This window comes from Ptychodera flava, chromosome 3 (assembly GCF_041260155.1).
Source record: "Ptychodera flava strain L36383 chromosome 3, AS_Pfla_20210202, whole genome shotgun sequence".
NCBI lineage: Eukaryota > Metazoa > Hemichordata > Enteropneusta > Ptychoderidae > Ptychodera > Ptychodera flava.
This window is the reverse complement of record NC_091930.1, coordinates 49,587,500-49,610,312: the sequence shown is the minus strand read 5'-3', so window position 1 is coordinate 49,610,312 and position 22,813 is coordinate 49,587,500. Positions and strand designations below refer to the sequence as shown.

The 22,813-nt window shown below is 38.9% G+C and overlaps 1 protein-coding gene across 2 annotated transcripts in view; it reads left to right on the top strand.

Annotated features, from left to right (window-relative positions):
• The window catches only part of LOC139130216 (adhesion G protein-coupled receptor L2-like), an 88,248-nt gene that overhangs the window by 7,564 nt on the left and 57,871 nt on the right, over positions 1 to 22,813 (top strand). The window contains exons 2-3 of one of the 2 annotated variants that reach the window (XM_070695964.1): positions 15,199 to 15,312; positions 18,629 to 18,789. In XM_070695964.1, coding sequence (XP_070552065.1) covers positions 18,742 to 18,789 — 48 coding nt within the window. In that variant the 5' untranslated portion in view covers positions 15,199 to 15,312; positions 18,629 to 18,741. The remainder of the gene's footprint in view (positions 1 to 15,198; positions 15,313 to 18,628; positions 18,790 to 22,813) is intronic. The other variant, XM_070695965.1, reaches the window with a different exon arrangement.

Sequence of the window (22,813 nt, the reverse complement as noted above, 5' to 3'; positions counted from 1 at the left end):
AGATAGATAGATAGATAGATAGATAGATAGATAGATAGATAGATAGATAGATAGATAGATAGATAGATAGATAGATAAATAGATAGATAAATAGATAGATTCGAATTATTTCTATGTACAGAAGTTTGATAAATTACACTTTTTTCAGAACTTGCACAGGCTCAGCGTGTTACAAACAAGAGTCAAGTACAATGGTTGATGATTTCAATCGTGCCTCTGTTGTTTGTTTTAGAAACAACAATTTCACTGCTACAATTTATGCAACCTACCCTTGGTAACTGGCTCGCTAATAGACTCAATATAATGACACAGATATTAAATATGTTTTTAAAAGTTAGTTTCTATCTGACGAAAAACCCTGCCGTGCATAGGTGTATTTCGGGCTACGAGTAAAACTCCGATGATTTACGAAGGTGCAAAGTGACGGAAATTCGCTTTTGGCAGTTCACTGTATTTTGCTATTATCTCCTAGTTCTCGTGTCCATGTATGACTAAAACATTCACCTGATATATTCTTCAAAAAAGGGCAAAACAGAGATTTTATGAAGAGACCGTCACATCCATCTTGCCTTCTATTCACATTGTCGGCTCGGAAATGACACGATACGACGGCCTCAAATTTCACCATCCTTGGCAAAAACGAACTGACAGCCGAACTAAGCGAATGCACAACTGCTACTTGCCTACACTACTCATAGTTCTAAGTTCGAGTGCTCCTGTCAATACAACTGTTGGACGTGAAATCTTCACAAAATTGACAAACAAGTCGGACGTGAGAGTACGCACGATGTTCGATGTTCATTGATTACGTCACGGCTACGTCAGCAGACAGGCTGTAATAATATTTCATAACATAACTGTATTAATGAGGTATGTATTGAGTTGAATCTGGACATATTTGCTGGTCGGCACAATCACAATCCTGCTCCATGTCTGTCAACCGATAATTCGGAGATGAACTGTGACTGTAACCGCCAATTACCGTTGCATGACACAAGATCCACTGCACGTACAAACTTTAGTTCATGTCAAGTCAAAATGGTAGTGTAAGTTAATATCTGCTCTATGCCTGTATTCTGATTGGTGCTCGTCTATGAAGAGGAGTGGCTATGCGATCGGATTGGTCAATGCTATCTTGAGGAGAAACAATTTGATCTAGTCTATATGTCTTACGAACCATGCAACACTCATGGAAACATCGTTTTCCCATTTTTCCCTCTCCCTCTCCCCTGTTCCATTTTGTCTTTGTAAAATTATGCCTCTCTCTCTCTCTCTCTCTCTCTCTCTCTCTCTCTCTCTCTTCTCTCTCTCTCTCTCTCTCTCCTCTCTCCTCTCTCTCTCTCTCTCTCTCTCTCTCTCTCTCTCTCTCTCTCTCTCTCTCTCTCTCTCTGGCCTAGTTCAGCGAACAAGTTCCCTTTAATTAACACACCATTGTTGGTAGCGGCACAATTTTGATAAGTACAATCAACTAACCATTCATTTGCGCTCAAAGTTTCGACATTATAGAAACGCATTATTCTCTCCGAGCGTTGCCATTTTTCTTCTGCGATACACATTGCCGCATGTATGAACTCAATGTAAAGCAACACTCGATTATAATGGGAGCAGTTGGAATCGTAAATACTCACAGCTGACCTCACGCAGTGCCTTCATCATTACACCAGTGTACATCATTAGCGCACACTGATCGATCAATTGAAGATGTCTTAATTGAAGATCGATGGCGGTATACCTCCCAATGATAAAGTTTTGTCCTGTCGGTCTTCCTTTCAACGGAGGATGGTATCACGTCGTTAATCAACTGAATATTAATTATTGTGTCCATATGGCCATACAATGAGAAGCGATAATAGTACGTTGAACTCATTCGTTCTGCCCCACACCCTGAAAAGAGTATATAATTATGAAACGAAAATAATATTAATGATGCCATACTTTTCAAGTTCAACAGTACTTTCTGGTTATCAATCGCCATGACAACATTAAATTTGCATAATCACATAACATTCTTGAAGGGCACATACTGCGCTATTGTCGTTCTTTTAAGAGGATGTGGCATCGATCGGTCCCAATCGGTCCCCCATTCCGTCCCACCCCACCCAACCCCACCCCGAGTTATACAACAAATTCCGGTTGCCATAACCCTTTTAACATTAGACACTGGATCACAATGTTTTCAATAGAGTGGTGGACCTATGTACAGAGAAATGGTTGCCGGTTGAAAAGGTGAAAAATGCTACCGTAATACTTAGAATAAATTGCACGACATCAATGGATAAGCGCAAACGCGCGTAACGTTACAGTCGTTGGTATGCACAATTTTTTTTCATTTTATTTCATTTGACTAGGAAAACTACCTTGCGCCCAATTACAGTTCCAGCAAAAAATAAATAAACAAATAAAAACAGAACAAACATAAGCTTACAACCAGGAAACAAGTAAATAAAAACAAGTGACATACAAGAGGAACAAAAGTTGCAAGATTAAGACGAATAAATCGAGTTAAATAAAAAACTGCGGAATTTACCATAGCTACAATTAAAAATATCAAAAGTCTGATTCGGTAAAATTGTATTTAAAAATTTCATTGATCGTTGTAGGAAAGCAAACGAGTGCACAAGTGACCAAATAAAAGGTTTTGTAAGTACGTTTGACAGTTCTGCATTTACTGGCATTTTGCCAAATTCTACGATACGTGACCACCGATGATGCTACTATGTTCCCCGAACAACTAACGATCTCTCCCGTGTTGCCATGGCGACAGGAAATAGTACATTTACCATGGGCTCCTCAACGCCGCGGAGCGAGTCATTAAGTGATTTGCGAAATGGAAGGTTTGGATATTGCGAAAAAAATATTTACCGATGCTCCATACGTTAGTGCAGTCTCTGCTTGAGCACGTCAGTTGTCAATACAGATTTGCGGGCGCGCTGCCATCTTGAATTTTGACAAAATATTTGCAGTACCATAACGTTTGCGACAATCTAAATCAATTTGCGACAATAACTTACCCCTGCAGCGTTCAAAACTTATCTATTTTTGGCAATACCGTGATTGAGAATGAATGAACCCGGAAAACAACCTTATCTCTCAATAGTTCACCAAGACCGTTGATATATCGTATTTTGTTAATGACAAAAACAAAAAGTTTGGAAACGAAATAACCTCTCAAACACTCAACATTATTTTCTCTCAGTACCCGTCAGCGAGAGAAAATGGGTCGGAAAATGTTTAAATAGAAACTCTGAAACGTTCATCGAAATATTTGTGATACGCTGAGTGACCAAAACGTTCAACAAAGACTTTTTACCGCGTGAGTCAATGGGTAAAAATGAATCTGGAAAATGGACAAACCATTCACACGTTAAACGAGAGATTGGCAGTACATTCTTGCGTTGGGTTTATCAACAAAATAAGAAAGGAAGTACGTACATCAATCCATATTCTCATTAGTTGTAGTCGTGAGCAACGTTTGGCGTCTTTTATATCAGAGTTTTTCACAAATACATCTTAGCTTTGAGAACCATCAATGTCTTCGATATAGCATTTTCAAAACACGAGTCGCACGTCCTTTGATTACCAAACTGTATCGTTTCCATTCACCAAAGAACAGGTACATTGTAAATCATGCTATTCATAGATGGCAAATGTTTTAATAGCTAAACGTGTCTATCGGGAAATAAAGCCTTATCAGTAGGGTGAATGCAATTCGAGGAATCTGAAATTAGTGAAAGAGCTGCCGGTACACGATCAAATACAAATAAACAACAGAGACTTGCTTCATTGAGTTATCTGGCATGTATGTTTGGAGCAGTGGCTGCGGAGATATGCACAAACGCCAGAGACATTGACTGTCACTGGCCTGATAATATTCAAGTGGTTGGAGATTTCCACTCTGTCTCATGAAACCAACGCACAGGGTGAAGCACAGGGGCTCATAAGTGGCTATATAAGTCAATATTACAGCGTTTTTCTTTCTTTTTCAATGTTACAAATAAACTAGCTGAGCCTGAAGAGCACAACACTTGTGTAGCTGTCTTTTGTGTAGCTTGTATTGGCATGTATAGTGCGCCCTCAATAGGGAGTGTGATCATATGTAAATGCGACCTTTGGTTCCGTGACCTCTAGCCATGCCTACTTCCCTCTCCATATGGCCATGCGTACAGACGTCGCTGTGTTTACTGACGTCGCTGTGTTTAGTAAAGTAAGCATAGCGAGGACAGGAAGTAGGAATGGCTAGAGGTCACGGAACTAAAGGTCACATTTACATATGATCACACTCCCTATTGAGGCGCACTATACATGCCAATACAAGCTACACAAAAGACAGCTACACAAGTGTTGTGCTCTTCAGGCTCAGCTAGTTTATTTGTAACATTGAAAAAGAAAGAAAAACGCTGTAATATTGACTTATATAGCCACTTGTGAGCCCCTGTGGGTGAAGTAAGAAAAATACCGCAGCGGCAATGAATTGCAATGAATATGATCAATTCTCCACGCCGTCCCCCTTCTTTAGTACAGTGCCCTGTGACCGATGAAGAGATTTCCAAAAATGTTGCCTACTAGTTTTCCCAAGGTATGGAATTATTCTTCACACTCTACATGTTTTCTGATAACAGGGTGAACCTGTTCGCGCATTTTTAAATAACAATCCCCTAAAATCTGGAAAAACAAACATTGTTTTGACATTCCATTAAGCTGAAGTCCACGTTCGTCAATTCGCTATTCAGTGAAAATTGTTTTCAATTCGGCGAAGCGGCATGCCCTATTTATGGCTAGCACCCGGCGGATGAATGGTCACCATAGCGACGGCTTGAAGCTTCGAAGTAACACTGTCCGTCTCACAAGTTTCCTGGGTGATTCCGACGTGTTTATTTAATTTGTCGAACGTGTGCTGTCACACGTCTGAGGTGGCGGGCCGTAGGTTACAAATTGCTGCGAGTCCCGAATTACGTGTTTTTTGATTGAAAACTGGTTGTTGCAAATCTTCATGTGCGAAAAAGTCAAGTAGTTTTTTTGATTCTGGAACGCTGATGAATGTAATGTCCTCATTTTTCCGGTAATAATAAAGAACGTATCCTTTTCCATTCGTCTTGCGTTATTACTTGCGAGATTACAAACATCCCCACCCGCGCGACCCTCGTATCCTTACGTGACTTTTTTTTTCGCTGTTTGTGCGATTTACTTTAAATCATGAACGAGTCATTTTGTCAGTTAGCGAGATAAATATTATGATTGTGGAGCTTCGATACACTCTGTCAATCAACGAAGCGACTCACCGCACTACGGTTTTCTCATGATCATTTTCCGCTCAAAAAATTCTGCTCTTGCGACCTGAAAAATCGCGTTGTAACTGGGTGGAAGCTGCCACTCTGCCATTTCGGTGTCTTTGACATTTGTGATGTAATTTTGTTTGTTTGTTTGTTTGTTTGTTTGTTTGTTTGCTTCTTGTTTTCAGGCACGACAGAGTAGATAATAATTTGCATGATTTAGGTCACTTAATTTATTCAAGCAAAAATTACCGAGATTGTCTAACAATTTAATAAAACAATTTCACTTCATGTCATTGCAAAAGTCGCGCTTGCTTTGCGAATCTCATCAACCGATTGTGACATCAAATTACAAACATAACCTTCCACGAACTTTTTAAGCTTTCAATCAAATTTTGGTGATCTAATATTGAAAATAAATTACCAACTGTTCCATGGCGATCTCTTTCCGCAAGACCTAGCGTAATTAAAACTCGGGGAGGTCTCGAGGAGTCTAAAATGACTTTAAGTCGTTAGGTATCTCAGCTCAAAGCGGGCAGATCTATGTTAGTATTAAATTGAAGAATTAATGAATCCATCAAAGGCCAATGTTGCAGTTATGTCGAAAATAATATTTGGCTTTAATGTTTGGAGACGGAACTGTAGACTTCCAATGATTATTCAACACCTATCTGTCTCTCCATCTCCTGTCTTTGTCATTTTTCCTAACTTCTAGTAATTTCTCTCCATACATAAACACAGATAGATAGATAGATAGATAGATAGATAGATAGATAGATAGATAGATAGATAGATAGATAGATAGATAGATAGATAGATAGATAGATAGATAGATAGATAGATAGATAGATGCATACATACATACATACATACATACATACATACATACATACATACATACATACATACATACATACATACATACATACATACATACATACATACATACATACATACATACATACATACATACATACATACATACATACATACATACAAACATACATACATACATACATACATACATACATACATACAGACAGACAGACAGACAGACAGACAGACAGACAGACAGACATACATACATACATACATACATACATACATACTAGACAGACACAGACACACAGACAGACAGGCTAGCAGGCAGACAGACAGACAGACAGACAGATAGATAGATAGATATGCAAACAAATAGACAGAATACAACCACGACAAACTGCACGGAGGGCTTTAATATGTTTTACCTTTTGAACAAGAAGAGACAACCACACGATATGTCCATCGCACTTTCTTCAAGTCTGAATATTAAACTGGTCATTTACGATAAGTGTCTCTTGGTTGTCTGTGCAAATGATGTGTGTAAAAAGGAGAATACTTTCAGGTATTGCTCTGAGAGACGCCGTGTAAACTGCAAATAACAGTTTCAAATTTCCTGTTATCAATGATGACCAGATCAATTATTTTCTGTCTACTTTAACATAAAAGCCACCTCGAGGTGATTTTAGGTGCATTTTCTCCAATTTGAAGAAATAAATTTCCGGACTTTTCAGAAATTACGTGAAGTAAATTGACCTTGCCACTCACACCAGAATTTGTTTCCAGACTAATCGGCCTCTTATACCGACGTTACAGGTTTTCGCACTCTCCGAAATTAAAACGATTCTATCTCGGTGCTAGGATTCGGCAATATGCAGTCACTGTGTTGTCCGGGCAAGTGTTCTTTGTAAGAATTATGGTGCCGTCGCTATCGTGAACTTTTTTTTTTTCAAAATGCCTCATCGAAGTGAACTCTTCCGGTTGGCGTCACGCATGACGCCAGAAAGAGTTCGGAACCAATGCGATTTTCACCAAAGCGACGCGCACACTCCGTTACCCAGCATTTAGTGCGCGATTCGACGTTTTCTATTGGTTTTCTATAAATAGTGCGGCAGTGGTGAATTTGCTGGTCGTCAAACCATTTACAGGTGATGTGTGCCATTGTCCAAGGCAAACGAAAAGAAATGTTTTAATGAAAACAGCAACGAATCTGCTCGGATTTCCAAGGACGAACTGAGTGGCTCTATTTCAAGGTTGCACGCGACAGGATATAAAGTGTTGAGGTGTAATTTACTCGTCAATCAGAACGCGCAGCGGGGACATATATTTGGACTCTAAAACTTTTACAACTAATTTATGATCTACCACTTGTTGGGGGGGGGGGCTCATTTCAAAGCCCTTGGTACATGAAATATTTTCAAAGAGTTAGTTTTTCGAAATTGAAAATTTTATTTCTCTCCATGGAATTAACGTAGGGATGGCGGCTATTTTGAATTTCTAATATCGGTAAATCTTGGGTAATGTGTTTCCTACGGCGCGCCAAATGTTTCAAAAATATTTATCGTCATAGAGTAAAAATAAACTGTCAAATTTTTTTCTAAAAATTTAAGTCTTAAACGTGTATGAATAATAAAGAAAAAAGTTCTTTCGTCCATATCATTGCATTTTATTAATGTACCTTTTCATAAAAATAGCATTCATTTGAAAATACGTGTCATTAAATATTTGAATGTGCCTGTACAGATAAAGATTACGTGCAACCGTCTTTCTTGATTGAAATAAAAATTCGATGGAATTACGGAAGAAAATAAACGAGAAAAGTATTATTGCAAAAAGGGCAGAATGTTATGTAATGCTTAATTGTAAAATATTCTTTAAACCGTAATGAGAAGATAAACTTTTCAAAAATTTGGAAATACCACACTCCCATACTTATTGACGTACACGTACACGTGTATTTGATATAAAGGTGCAATGAATGCTGATTATAAGGGAAAAAAAAAAAAAAATCAAGCACACACACACACACAAAATATTGAAATGATTAAAAACAAAACCACAAATAGTACTTGCACTACTTCCAAAAAACAAACGAACCACCATCAGGTCTGACTAAAAAAGAAAGAGAATCACAATTGAAAAGTCGACCGAGATCGCGCCGGCGTTGAGGCTGTAAAGAAACCAAAACGAGGTCAGCTTGGGAAAAACCAAAGCGAGGTTACAAAAAAAAAAAGGTTACAAAAAAAAAAAAAAAAAAAAAACCTCAGTAGAAAAAAAAGAGGCCCGTTCGAGAAAAGAAAACAGAGTGGGACACCCCGCAGAAAAAGCCCAGCATGAAAATTGAATAATTGTCAACGTCATGATTGTTACAGTTTAATGCCAGAGGGTTTTTGATCATCACACTCGGATGTTGGACATGATATTTGGGGTATTTCAGCGATAACTCTCAGCTTCTAGTCTTCAATATCATCTCATGGACGTCCAAGCTATCGACACGTCCCATTCTATATTAAACAGTTACCAGTTTTGGTTAAAAATGGACAAAACACTCTTGGTGGTTCGTCGGCTGCCAGCGGTCCCCTCGCTCCAATGTACACTCGAGGTGGTAAGCCAGCGGCCGGCGGTCCCGTTGCTAGTACAGTAGGCCTACACGCCGGCAACCAGCGATCCTCTCGCTGTAAAGTGTAGGGCCGCTGTTCTGCCATGTATACTCGTTGCCATCTACACTCCGTTTGACCTTTGATACATACACTGGCATGTCACTCCATTGTTATGCAAATAACTGCCAGTGTGAGTGTTGATAGCAGTGTAAGGTGCCATCTATGCTCTCTTGCCATCTATACTCCACTTTTATTAACAGAAAAAATATCATTTTCCCAATGTTAAAGAAATTGCAAAGGGATATAAAATGTTTGATTTCATTGCAGAATCCACTGCACTGTGCACACCTAAGCTCACCAGTTTCCAGATCGGATCTGTATGAACTTCATAGGGTGTACAGTGCATGGCTAGTGGCCCGGGTCTCGTAGCTATACTGGCGATTGGTTAATCGTGATATTTTTGTGTGAACTCACATTCTGAAGTTTGGTAGTTTTTGTGTTGTCAGTCATGTTTTCATTGTTTTTTTGTTTTTTGTTTTGTCTCCATAATGTACTAATGCTTTAATATATTTCAGATCCATTTCTAACATTTTTTCCTTGTAGTTTGTAGTCTTGATTATTGAAAGCAATTGCCAACTGTACTCCAAGCATCCATTTACCAAAGTCGCTGACTGGCAGAATTTGTCAATGATTCCGTTAACTTTAACAGCAGTAATCGTCTTTATTCACTGTCCCTCTGGTGTATAAAAATATGTCAGTGCAGCTTTTACAATGAAGCTCCGTATCAGAAATTTAGTTCAGAACCTATCATATATAGGTAGTAATTGATTATAGATGACAACAAAGTATAGACAGCAAAAGAGTGTAGATAGCAGTGGAGTATAAATGGCATGTACACATGCCATCTATACTCCTGCCATCTATTCTCTGTACAACCATTTCTACCGGCCATACACTATACTTGCCCTCGATTTGTCGAGTTATTGTCAAACTTATTTCCAAAATTCATTAAATCCTAGTGAAATATAATGAACAAGAAATAATGTACCGGCCCCAAGAAGTCTCTTCTCAGTTTTTTGTATTTATTATAAAAAAACCCTTATTGAAGTTTCATTGTTCTGAATAAAAACAGTATATAATTTAAATGAATTGGCCTTAGATCAAATGAATTAAGTTTAGAATCCATTGTGTACCTTTCAAAACCTCTCTTTTGTCATAGTAATGAATAGAAATAGCAATGGAGTATAGATAGCAATTACGTAAATTCAACTTGTAAGAGATGTTTCCTCCCGATTTCCCTGAGCCATGTCAAGGGCAGAGTATAGATTGAATGCGATATTTTATTTGCATAACAATCGCGTGATATGCCAGTGTATGTGTCAAAGGTCAAATGGAGTGTAGATGGCAATGAGTATAGATGGCGGAACACCGCCTCTCCCAAATCATAGACAGTCTGTGCCCAAACCCCAACAAAACGATGGCTTGCCGCTAGCCCACGGTTACGTGTGGTTCTATACACAGCGGCTGCCGTGTGGGTATGCATAGTAAAATTGCATTCTACGCAGCACTCTGCGGCCTAGTTCTGCATGGCAGTGCTGTGTGTTACCGGCGTGACACGGCCTCCCGTATAACGCCGGTAACACGTACACAGCCCTGCCGTGCAAAGCTAGCAGCGGCCGCTATGTATTGAGCCCCCGGTGGTGGCAGTCTCAGAGCAGCCGGGTACGCACGCTCGTTAGAAATTTCGCGGAAAAGGAGGTGATTTTCGTCGGACATCACGGAGACGTCTAGGTCCGTGAAATCGAGAAAAAGGGGTACTTTTTCAGATCACCCTCTGAGAATAGGTCTGGTTCTTAGCAAAATTAGCAGAATCAGTCAAACTAAAACTCCAAGAATTCCTGAATAATGTCAGGCCAAAGAAAAAGCGTACCCCACATGTATCTGTTGCAGCTACAGATGACGGACGATGTCTAATAACTCAAGAGCCATCAACTAATACAAGATCAAAACGGATCAGAAAAGTGATTGTATATGAGTGTGACTGATGAACATATGGTGAAGACAAAACATTGAACGATCACCGTATTTCAAGTTTTCATTTATGTTACTAAGCATACATTGAACAAGGCAGTTTGTTACACATCACATCAAAATGCACATCAAACACAAAGTCAACCCATCCTAAGCTAGTGTATTATGTGTTCCTTTTTCACCAAGAGTCAGCACACTTGCTTGAAATATGGTATTCAAATGTCTTGGCAAACATTTAGGTAAAATCTCCCAGATATCTGAAAAAGGGGGTGTTTTTCGTAGTGATTTTCTCCCAGATTTTCCAAAAAAGGGGGTGTTTTTCAGAGAAAAAGTCTGGGAAAAGGGGTACATTTCAAACTCTGCTAACGAGCGTGGGTACCCACCCATCCAGAGACTGCCACCGCCGGGATTGAGCCACACACGTATCCCGTGGGTTTAGCCTCTAAACGGAGTGTGGCAAAAATAATCGGGCTGAAACACTCCGTCTAAATTCGAGGCAACGTTTTCACTATATATAGTAGTAGTAGTACCTGTAGAACGCGAACGCGCCCGACTTGACAAACACTGATCAAGCAGCCGCTATTTCTCTATACATTGTAGCTCAACACAACCAGCAAAGGGAGTGGTAGGGCTACGGATCCGCAGCAAGGCCGGGCTGTGAGTTACCGGATACGGCCAGGCCGTATAACGCCGGTAACTCACAGCCCTGCCCTGCCCTGCCACCCAGAGCTATGTATAGGCTACTGCACAAATATCGTAGCTCCATATATTGGACTGTGTGGATATAAGATTTCTGCAATGGGCATCGACATGTCGTGTATAGCCCTGCGAGTATAGTGAGAGTGTCTGGCGTTGCGAAGGCCGGACACTCTCGCCATACTCGTAGTCGTAAGGCTTTTACAGTTGCGTCGCTCGTCTTGTCGAACACAGAAAACGATGGACGTTCTCTCAACACGCGGCAGATTTCTTCAAAACTATTCATTTTATCATGATTTGGGTGATCTTTGAGGATAGACGAGGAATTAGCAAACAACGAGGTGGTTTATTATCATGGTATTTGAACCCGATGTATCGAACAACACGTATTAAAACTGTGTAGAAATCATGTAGGCCAAAAGGCGATGACAGTGCGGCTCGGTGGAAGGCCTGCAGTGAGCTCCCTGCCATACCGCGTTCGCAATGTTGCTATGAAGGGTCATGGGATGTACGTCTCGCTCGTGATCTGACCTGTGGACTGCCTGAAATTGGCTCAGTTAACTTGACTCTCTGGAACTATTCACTGTTAACTTGGACGTTCTTTAGGTGATATTGCCCACTTCATTTCATCAAGTATGGTTTCAAGTAGAGCAGGGCCCAGCCAAACAGAGCTAGGTTTCAAAATGTCACGTTATCACTGAAATGCTCAATTAATATTTCGTCAAACATTGGAGTATGTGGTGATCGGATTCCCCGCTGTTGGGGATTCATTGATCGAAGGAAACGTGAACCATGAGTTTTTTGAATAAAATAATTGTAATTTCGGGCTTGTTGTTTTTTTTTCTGTGGCGAGTGCTCGTTTTTGTTTTGTTTTTTCGGTTTTTTTTTTCTTTTTTTTTTCTTTTTTTTTTGCTGTGGCGAGTCCTTTGTTTTTTCTTTCCACAGGCCCACGCGTTTTTTTTGTATCTCTGTTCATGGCATTTTTTTATTTTTTTCGTTTTTTTTTTTTTAATTTTATTTTATTTTATTGTAGATGAGATCCACTTTTGTTTAGAGCCATCACTGCCGAATTTTTTCACCGATTTTCTCTCTTTACTGTCAAAGCGGCTGGTGATTCATATTATATTTTTGATTATCTATAATACGTTTATTATGAGACGTAGTGCTTTTTAATTTTCTTAAGTACATAAATAATTTTATGTATGCATGGCTTTTTTGTCTGATTCTTTTATAATTATTTTCTGTATGTGGTTCACGTTTTTATTTTTTGTACTATTTTTTCCGAGTGGTAGTAGTGATTTTTAGTGATTTTCTTGTGAATTTTGTGGACGTACCACTGTATAACATATTTTTCTTTTTTTGTAAAATCAGCACTAATTGCACCTTTTACGCGAACTATTATACTTGTATGTATGTCGATAAGTATGGATGTATGACTTTTTCAAATCGTTGAAAACTGTTTATTTCCTAATTACGCTTAAAACATTTTTTCTAAAGTTAAAATGAAGTATTAAATGACATTTCTGTCTTTTGTTTTTTAATTATACTTTTCTTACTTCTTTCCTTCCTACTGAGACCGAATTTTTATTTCAATTGAGAAAGACAGTTTATTTTTGCACTGAATCGATAAATATTTTTGAAACATTTGGCGCGCCGTAGTTTCCCCAGTAACAAAATTTGCGCGGTGACCCCTGATTTTTTATTCTTGATTTTGAAGTAAAGTGGTTGAAAGATTCCTTTAGGAAAGTTGGAGTAAAAGTTTAAGTCTTTCATTTCCGAGGCGCATACTAGCTTTAAATGAATCGAGGCTAGCACACCAATCACATCGCTGCGATGCACGTTCGGATACCTGTCACCTGATCCACGTTTACACTAATCAGTTCAAGCCTTGAAGGCTGTATGTAATAAGCAATTTCGATTTGATGAAACGACAAGTGCAGGAATAAATAGACGTAAGATGTTGCATTTTGTCGACCATTATCAGAGCGTGATGATCATATATAGTCTTCTTGATTTGCTTGTTTTGAGAGTTCATAGAGTACAGTTACTTGATTAATCGGCTCGGGGTTGTTTTCATGGTGTCCGAGGAAACAAGCGTGTGTCAATATTTTCATAGATGCGGTCAACACGGAACGTACTCCGGGCTCTATGATAAATGTGCCATTTAGGCCTAATGATATTTAAACAAATTCTAAACCATAAGCGCGTCATAACGTATATATTGCTTAGCATGCCAAAGCAAACGACGACAATGACATTCATGATGATGATGATGATGATGATATGATGATGATGATGATGATGATGATGATGATGATGATGATGGTGGTGTGGTTATGGTGACGGTGATTATCTTTATCATCATCATCATCATCACCATCATCATGGCAACCGCAAAACTCTCCAACGTGAGATTCATCACCATCATCGTTTTCAAAATCGAGAAACTTATAAAATACATTTACTTAACTTGTAGTGAAACAAACCTGGAGATTATTTTTTTCAAGTAGATAAAGCGAAAAACGCATAATAAACAACTTTCTTAAAATACAAACGACATTTTTTTAATTTGTAGGAGTCGGTCTTATGTGACATCTTAGACAACGTTCGGCACCGAGTCACTTAGCGGAGACTTCAGAATTCAGAACCACTCGGTTAAATCTCAGCCCTTACTAACCGAAGAATAACCGAGCTAAATCGTTACAATTTTTCTGACTGCGACCATTCCACACATGCTGTCGAGCTTATGAAGCACTCGCACTCACATACTCGCTATCACACATCGCACACAAACTTTATCAGAGAAATGAATACATCGCTTGACTGGGGTTCAGAATTTGCAGGCTATAAATTGTATATGATGTCATTCATGGAAAACATAAACATAAAATCCTATGAAAACCTCGAAAAATACAAGACGAGCGATCAGAGGCAGGGAAGGAATCATCTGGAGACACAAAGAATAAAAAACAACCATAAAGCTATATAGATTCAGAAATTAGTTAGTTAGTCGTATCTAATCTGTTATCCTTTAATTCATTTAATCATCCGTGATATGTAAAATGGCAACATGCTTGCATTCTATGACGTAGATCGACGTTTGTGTCAATGTTTTGTCATTAATCACTGTTTTGTAAGTAAAGAAATAATATTTGCAAGTATTCGCGCGATGGCATTTATACAGTCTGACCTTTGTTGACCTTGGGTGGTGTGCCAGGATGAAATGCAAGGCACAATTTACTCCATTTAATCAGATTAGATTTTGAGAGTTGATAAATCATACTAATCTCCATGGAAACGCGTGGGCCAATTAACGAGGAGCTTGGTTTATCGCCTGACAAATTTATCGGTTGCCTTTGCTAAGTATAGTTGTACCTTCTTTGAATCGAGCGTCGCCCTGCAGGCACACTACAAGTTATCGGGTCATTGGATGTACATGCATTTATGAGGGACAGTCCTACTTGGTGGCCATAACATCATTTATAATTGTTCTGTTGCAATGACTAATGCTAAATACATGCCTGTGCAATTTTATGAAAAGAAAAATCTTTGAATACGATGTAATGGTTTGTATTAAATGGAGAGAGAGAGAGAGAGAGAGAGAGAGAGAGAGAGAGAGAGAGAGAGAGAGAGAGAGAGAGAGAGAGAGAGAGAGATGCACACACACAATTCACTCAAAGTTGAATTCGAAGTAAGGCACAACTCTGTTTGAACGTATATATGGAAGCTGAATTCAATAAAATGATCTTAATATTTGCTGTATGTCTTACTTTTTTATTCAGATTGAAAAGGCCTGGAGTTTCCTGACAATAGATATCGAATCTGTTTGCCAGAAATTATTCAGAGGAAGATTTTCAAACGCTGCAGTTATGTGTCTGGTGACGTGGAAGCCCTCGGTAAGCTCACGTTCATTCTCTTTAAAAATGATCACGCTTTGCTTTTATATCTCATCAGCCATGGAAACAACTTGTCGTATACCATGGTAATATCTAGCCCAAATCATACGCTTCAAGTTTGTAACTTACAGCGAAACCAAACAAGATATGGTTTAGTGGTCATGAACAAAAAAAACTATTGTTTGTTGGTTCACAGACCCTGGATTTTAGTTTCAGAAATGTCATTTCTTCCCTGCTTGTACATTTAGCTTGCCGCTATACACCCGGGGGTCGCGGGGGGAAGCAAACAGCAGATCTGGGAGACACAGTAAACCGATATTCCACGACTTTTAACGGGCGGTGTTTGACACTGGTCCTCTGATCTGCTAATCGACGGTACCGTAATGACTTTATTTTCCAGTCGTACCCGGGCATCAAAATCCAAGTCCTAGCAGCTAAGTCCTAGCAATCGGAATTCATATGCAATGCGTTAGCCACGTCGTAAATCGTATAGTAGATGAAACTTACGTTATTGAAGTGGTGCAGAAACACTCTTCAAACAAGACGATCCTCTTATGTGCTTACTCTTTACGCCGGGAGTGGACAAAGGGCGACTATTTTATTGTCATGGTGATTAACCAGTTCATCTGCCTGGAAAGGCACTCAGACGGTCCTTGTCCGGTGTCTAATCTGGCCGTGCTACGAATATACGAGGCTCGGCAGCCTAATCCTGATTAACTCTGAGAAGCTGATCGGTTTGAAGGGGAAATCAATTTCTATAGGGTGCCAGGCTCTCACTTTATTAAGGAGGGCTGTTCTGTTTGTGCAATCTTATTGATATTACTTAATAATCTTATCTGGATCTCTCGGATGACGGTCTGTGCTAACGTAATTAACGGTGTCACTCTCTTGGTTGGCGTTATGAACCACTGTATCGCGCTTGCATTACGTTTGCGTTCGGGAGTTGATAGCGATGCTTGATGTGATAAGAAGAAGAAGAAGAAGAAGAGGATTTTGATTTTGATTTTTTGAACGTTTATTACTAAAATTAAACTAATGTACAGAAAAGTACATATCTGATCAATGAAAATTTTGAGAAGAAAAGCATAAATGAAATCTGACAAGTGCGTTACAGCAAATGATGGTCAATTACTGAAAAAAAACCTATAAAACTATAGTTGGACTACAAAAAATCAGCAAAAACTGCAAAATGGCAAAGACACTGATGCTTGGGCGAGACGGAGAGAACTGGAGAAAAGGCAAACATGTAGCAATAACACTTGCAACATGAGGAAAGATACCAATTAAATCTGAAAAAAGCACAATTTTGTCATTGACAGAAGGCAAGATGCGAGGTGCATGAAAAGGAAGAGTAAGAAGAAGAAGAAGAAGAAGAAGAAGAAGATGACGATGATGATGATGATGATGATGATGATGATGATGATGATGATGATGATGATGATGATGATGATGATGATGATGATGATGAAAATCACTTTGGAGCAAGAATTTTAGATCAGTTTGATAGTAATTGGGAACCATATAAGCGGAATGTACTTGGAATGTAAACACCATGGCAACGCAGATATTGTCACTGTTTAATAGAGTTAAATATGCATATTTCAGGAATACTCGTTCTTGAAATTTAACAGATTCAAGGAGCTTCTCCAAAAATATGTAGATGTACCCCCCGTCCCTCCCTCCCTCCCTCCCTCTCTCCCTGGGGAATCTGCTTTTTTCAGAAGCTGAGTGAATACGATTGACGTGAATGAGTCCCGTTTTAAATTTGTCTTTCTGAACAAGAGGCAGCAAAATTGAGATTTCGTTCGAAGAGGTCCGTCACCCTTGCCTCAAATCCATCATGACGGGCCCAATGGTAAAATCCAAATGTAAGAAGGATACCTATATCTTATTACTGATATGATAAATTTCATTAATGATTAATGGCTGAAGATATTCGCATAAATGGCTTTAGCTCGCAGAGTAACACGATATTTATATATAGTTCGTTTTGTCGATTTGTAGGCTTTATCGAAATGTAGTCTTGCGATTATTTGATCGCCAATTCCTTGAATTTCAAAACATATCAAAGAGAAGAGATTGTTTGTTTACTGGTTAAACGACTAATCTGAGGTCAATGTCAAAGTCAATGACATCAACTGATAATGCGATCAAGCAGTAATGGACGCCTTTGGATAAAAATACTTTCGTGTTACTTAGCAACGGTTATCAATTTCAGAGCTCTCATAATGAAGAAGACAAATTTCAGGAAATAGCGCTCTTGAACTTGACTCCACAGGGAGGTTAAGATTATAACAATATTAATCCGCTTGCAGTCTCTTTCAGATTGCAAGGCTGTGGCCTTATATTTGACAATGAAACTAAGTGATTTACAGGCGTCTCCGAGATGCAGTACTAATACTACTATCCCCATGAGTAATTGTGAAACAGCGTCCAATTACCGAGCCCACTAGCTCGTTTACAAAGTTCTTTTAGTCGAATCTAATAGTTATCAGGGTCACAGGAAATTATATGCAGTTCTATCCTCTTTACATGATCTTCATTTCGATTCCCTGTCCTTGCTTATCTCTCCACAATACATGGCCTGAGTTTTCTTTGCATGTGCCTCCCTCTTTCACTTTTTCAAATCTGAACATTGAGTGATAAACCTACCCCAAACTATCTATTGGTCTCTCTACCTTTGTCTGCCTGTCTGTCTGTCTGTTTGTATGCCAACCAGTGTGTCCTTCGTTTGCTTTTTGTGTTAAATAATATCACATTTCAAAAAAGTAGTCTAGTTCACTTTGAGATGCAAGTGTCTCTGGATATGTAAATGTCGACAACCAGAACACTGGCCTTTAAGGTATTATGCGCCTCGAAAGTGAAATACTTAAGCTTTTGCTCAAACCTTCCTTAAGGAATATGTCAATCATTCTCATTCAAAATCAAGAATAAAAATCGGGGGTCACTGTGCAAATTTTGGTACAAGAGAAACAAGAAACCAAAGATTTACCAATATTTAAAATTCAAAATGGCCGCCATCCAGTGTTAACGCTATGGAGAAAAAGAAGATTTTCGAATTTCGAAAAGATAAGCCGGTGAAAAGTTTCCTTATACCAAGAGCTTTAAAATGAACCCTCACAAGTGGTATATCAGAAAAGAATTGTGAAAGTTTGAGAGTCCGAATATCTGTCCCCGAGGCGCATTCTACCTTAACGTGACTTTCTGTTCCACGACTATCAGTGCGTTGCATTTTGATGTGTCCTGTCACAGCAATATAGAAATAAATCACTGCTCGGCATTTCAATGCCGCAAAACTCTTTTCTATGTCTTGCAGGCGTATGGCTTTGGTCTTACTCTATCACTTATGAGCTTTGTTGAATGCTAATATGCAAATACGATGCCGATGCCGATGCGTTATTTATAGAACACTTTGAAATAGATTGAGTAATGAAGCGACGCGATATGGAACGTGGTAAATTGAATTTGCCGAGAACGGTATGACGACTAAAATGTCTTCGGTGGATTTATTTTAACAAAATGCAGCGAGTGGAAGCAAGTTTCAGTGAAACTGTAGCAAGGAATTCAACAATTGCAGTTTCATTGCAATGATAGAAAGGACAAGATGCGTGTCGCGAAAATTGCAAGGTTTGGAGTTTTATGGCGAGGCAAGTCGTTACAAATTGATGCGGTCACGGTAAATGCTATGAGTTGTGACCTGAAACTTGCTGCAGGCACCGCTGAGTCAGCGGCAGGTATTCTTTTTATATACTCAATAAATTCAGTTGAAATTGGAATTGTGATTCTAGTCCGCGGGGCATCGCACCGACCATATCAAAATATACACACATACACTCAACGTTGAAACGACTTCAAAGGAACCTACAACATCTCGACGACCTGTTTCGGTGTGCCATTTTTGCCGGTTGCCCTGAAAGATCACTCACGTAAACAAGAAAGGAAAGTTCGCAGAACATCAATTTTGATCATGGCGAGGTGAATTTCATTGGAGCGGATTGCGGATAAATTCCCCGGCGTGTGTAAGCTGTAGATTACCGTGTTAACTTAAGCTCTTTTCTGGCACATTGCCAATCCCTGTACATTTCATAAGATTTCCGTATACCCTCAGTAAATATACGGTAAATCATTGACATCGTGTGTATTATATCGATCTCGAAGCTGACTCCGTTAATGTCCATTATTTGAAAAAGAAATGTAATTCCATTAAAACATGACGTCGGTTTTTATCGAATTTGGACTTTTCACAGTTGTTTGTTTAAATCACTGTATCCAAAACCCGTTCATTACAACGCCGGTGTTTTCGTCCATGAACAGTCATTATGTGCTGTTTTTCTCTTACTTTTATTTACGTGATGCCAGCATTGACTGTGACGTCGAGTTCATGAACTCTACATTTTGATGGGAGAGAAGAATTGTCAAGAATTGTTTTGACCCTCCTAAAAATCCCCATCGGATTGTGGGGAAGATCATGATGTTTATAATACACACGTACTTCACACGAAACGGTTGGTTTGGCATCTAAATATCTTTGAAGTCACAATTATATTGAGCATGTGAAGCCCTTGTACAACAAACCTTATGGTAGTCAAGTCCGTGTGAGCACTGGTTTACGTCCATGGACATAAAAGTGTGATAAAGGCTTCTTTATAGAGGCCCATTTTATTGAACATTTTATATGGTAAGTATCGTATCTAGATGCATTAATTATATTGCGAAATATTCTATTGTCAATGGTGTCATGTATGTAACTTTCGCAAAAACAAATTGGTTTGGGAAACTTTTTTGGCCTTTGTAATTGCATAAATTTGAACAACTAGGATTAACAAATAGAAATAAGAACACCAATCGGACAAGTGCTTTTTTAATCAGTTATTCTGACGAGTCACTTTGACTGTCAAGTTCACTTAGAAAAACTGCATCTTTTGTACTACTTTGTTCTGATGAGTCACTTTGACTAATGGATAGTAAGCCAGTCTATTTTCTGTCAACTATTCATCCACCATTTGACGACAATGGTGTGCCAGTGACTGTGTATCAGTATCAGATGAGATATTGGGACCATGTAAATGCTCCTATTTTTGTCTCCAAGAAAAAAGTTGCGGGATATATTACAAAATGTAAACAGGGCTTTTACACAAAATACTTTGGAAAAATATGCTGCAGAAATTTTCTTTTCTTCAGAGTAGGTTGTTGACAGTAAAAAATGCAAGTGAAGACAGAATGAGCTTTATTTATTGTACGTGATTTGAAATCGAGAAAAACAAAACAGGAAAGTTGTTAACTAGGTTTTACATACAGTACTTTGAAAATACAATATACTGCGGGCATTTCTGTTTCATTTTCTTCAGAGTAACTTTTATTAGATGGAAAAAGGAAGGCATGGGGTAGACATGGAAATCTCAGACAAATACAAAAGACAGCGACGACATCAATATCAACAGTGTTGTGTTCTAAGACACCAACGTTTTCATACTTATGCACATGCCACTTAAAGGTATACAGTCACCTGTAATCTAAATATGCCCATATATGGTCAAAGGGGCGTTCCTCGGTATTCAAAATGCTCATGTGAGGGCGCTGTTTTTAAAAAGCGGCCACCCGCTTAAAATCTGTGATTGGTTAGATTTTCTCTTTCCATGGTAACTGTGGCACAATTGGAACAGGTGACAGTATACGTTTGAAGGGCCTTTGTTTACATTACACTTCATGATTAGAACGAAAAATATCAGTGTATCTTCAAAAGTTTTTTACAATTTTATGTCAGGTCATGCTGATTTGAGAGAAACCAACGGTTTGGTAATGAAAAATGATGAATTAATGAGGATCTCCTATGAAAATAAACAAACGTGGAAAAATAGAAATGTTTATGTTGGCGGCCATTTTGAATAATAAAGAGGTCACGTGATCATAATTTGCATATTTTTGGGGACATGTGTTTCATGGTGATTCTAAAATCACATGGTTATTGGGTACAGTCTTTGATTATTTCAGAAGTCAGAAGTCACAGCGTACTCCAAAATGTCAACTCCACAACAGGGCCTTTGGGTGCAAAGAGTTAATCAATCTAACCAGATGAATATTTTTTTGGGGGGGGGGGTTCACATCATGAATGGAGGGTCAAATTGATGATTGTAGAAAAATAATTTGGAGGGGATCGCTTTTTAATTTCATTTGTAGCTTAAATTCCATCGACCCCTGCTCCTTAATATCTTGGTTTCTTATCGGAAACGTCGCTCAAGTTTTACTGTTGCCATAGGTTACTCATAAAACAAAGGCACCGCCCATTACTGATCATTATGTCGATACTATGCCATTATTGAAAAGCGTACTAGTCGGTCTGAAACCTTCAGATCATCAGCGTGTTTTCTACTTCCCAAAAATGTTTGACCGAAACTTATAAATGTGGAAACAATTGGGTTTCCAGCTACCTGAAAGTTTCCATGGCGTTTTATCAAGACCCAATGATTCCTGATACAAGTTTTGAGACACCGACTGTGTAAACTTGATAGTGTCAAAGTGGTACGGTTAGCCATCAAAAGGCAGTGTTATGACGTCATAGGTGGCGTAATCATTAATCACTTCTTTTGGGTAAAATGAGTAGTACTCCCAATATCTGTAAAATTCAAAAGGCGGCAAAATATCAAAGACTCTTATCTGGATAATATCAAATGATTTAAAACCTCCCAGGGCCCGTCGTATCTCAATAAATCAGGTCGTTAAGTGTGTGATATTTTGAAAAGGATGGATTTCATTGTCGCTAGTATTAGTCATCGCAACGACTATAATTAATGAGGGATTTTTTGATGATCGATTTTGGTGAAGCCATCGTCTGTCTATCAGTCTGTAGATGTCATCACAGTTACTGGAACCGGTCAAAATAAGCGCAGTTTCACCGAGAGAGCGTAAGAATATTTTGCTTTTGTAAACAGTAACATAGTTTTCAAATTTCAAAATGAAGTACCAAATATCACTGATTGGTGATATCGGAAGTAGATGAGACGTATTTGTTGCGACAAGGGGGACGAAGTACACAGTTGTAGAGATTATCAGGTCTCAGGTGCGGAAATTACTGCGAACCGCACTTTATTTTATAGTCTATTATAACACTCCCGCAAAGCCACACAGAGACACCATTCATTAAAGAAGTCCGTCGCTGTCAGCTATCAAAAGTCAGTGTCAGACTAAATTAGACTCAGGTTGAGTCAGATAAAACCTAATCAGCTGACGTAAAATATGAAGACACCGAATATCTTATCGCCGATGACGTAAACAGGTTCTTAGCTGAGTCGATGTCAGCATATCTGTCTGAATGTTACCGTTGCAACAATCCTCCTATCACATCCATGGCTATTCCTGGCCTTGTTTGTTAGATGTTGCCTGGGCGATAGCTCTGTCTATCTATCGATCCATCCATCCATCCATCCATCCATTGATTCATTTATCCATCCATCCATCCATCGATTTATCTGCACATATCTATATCTATCTCTCCCTCCGTACA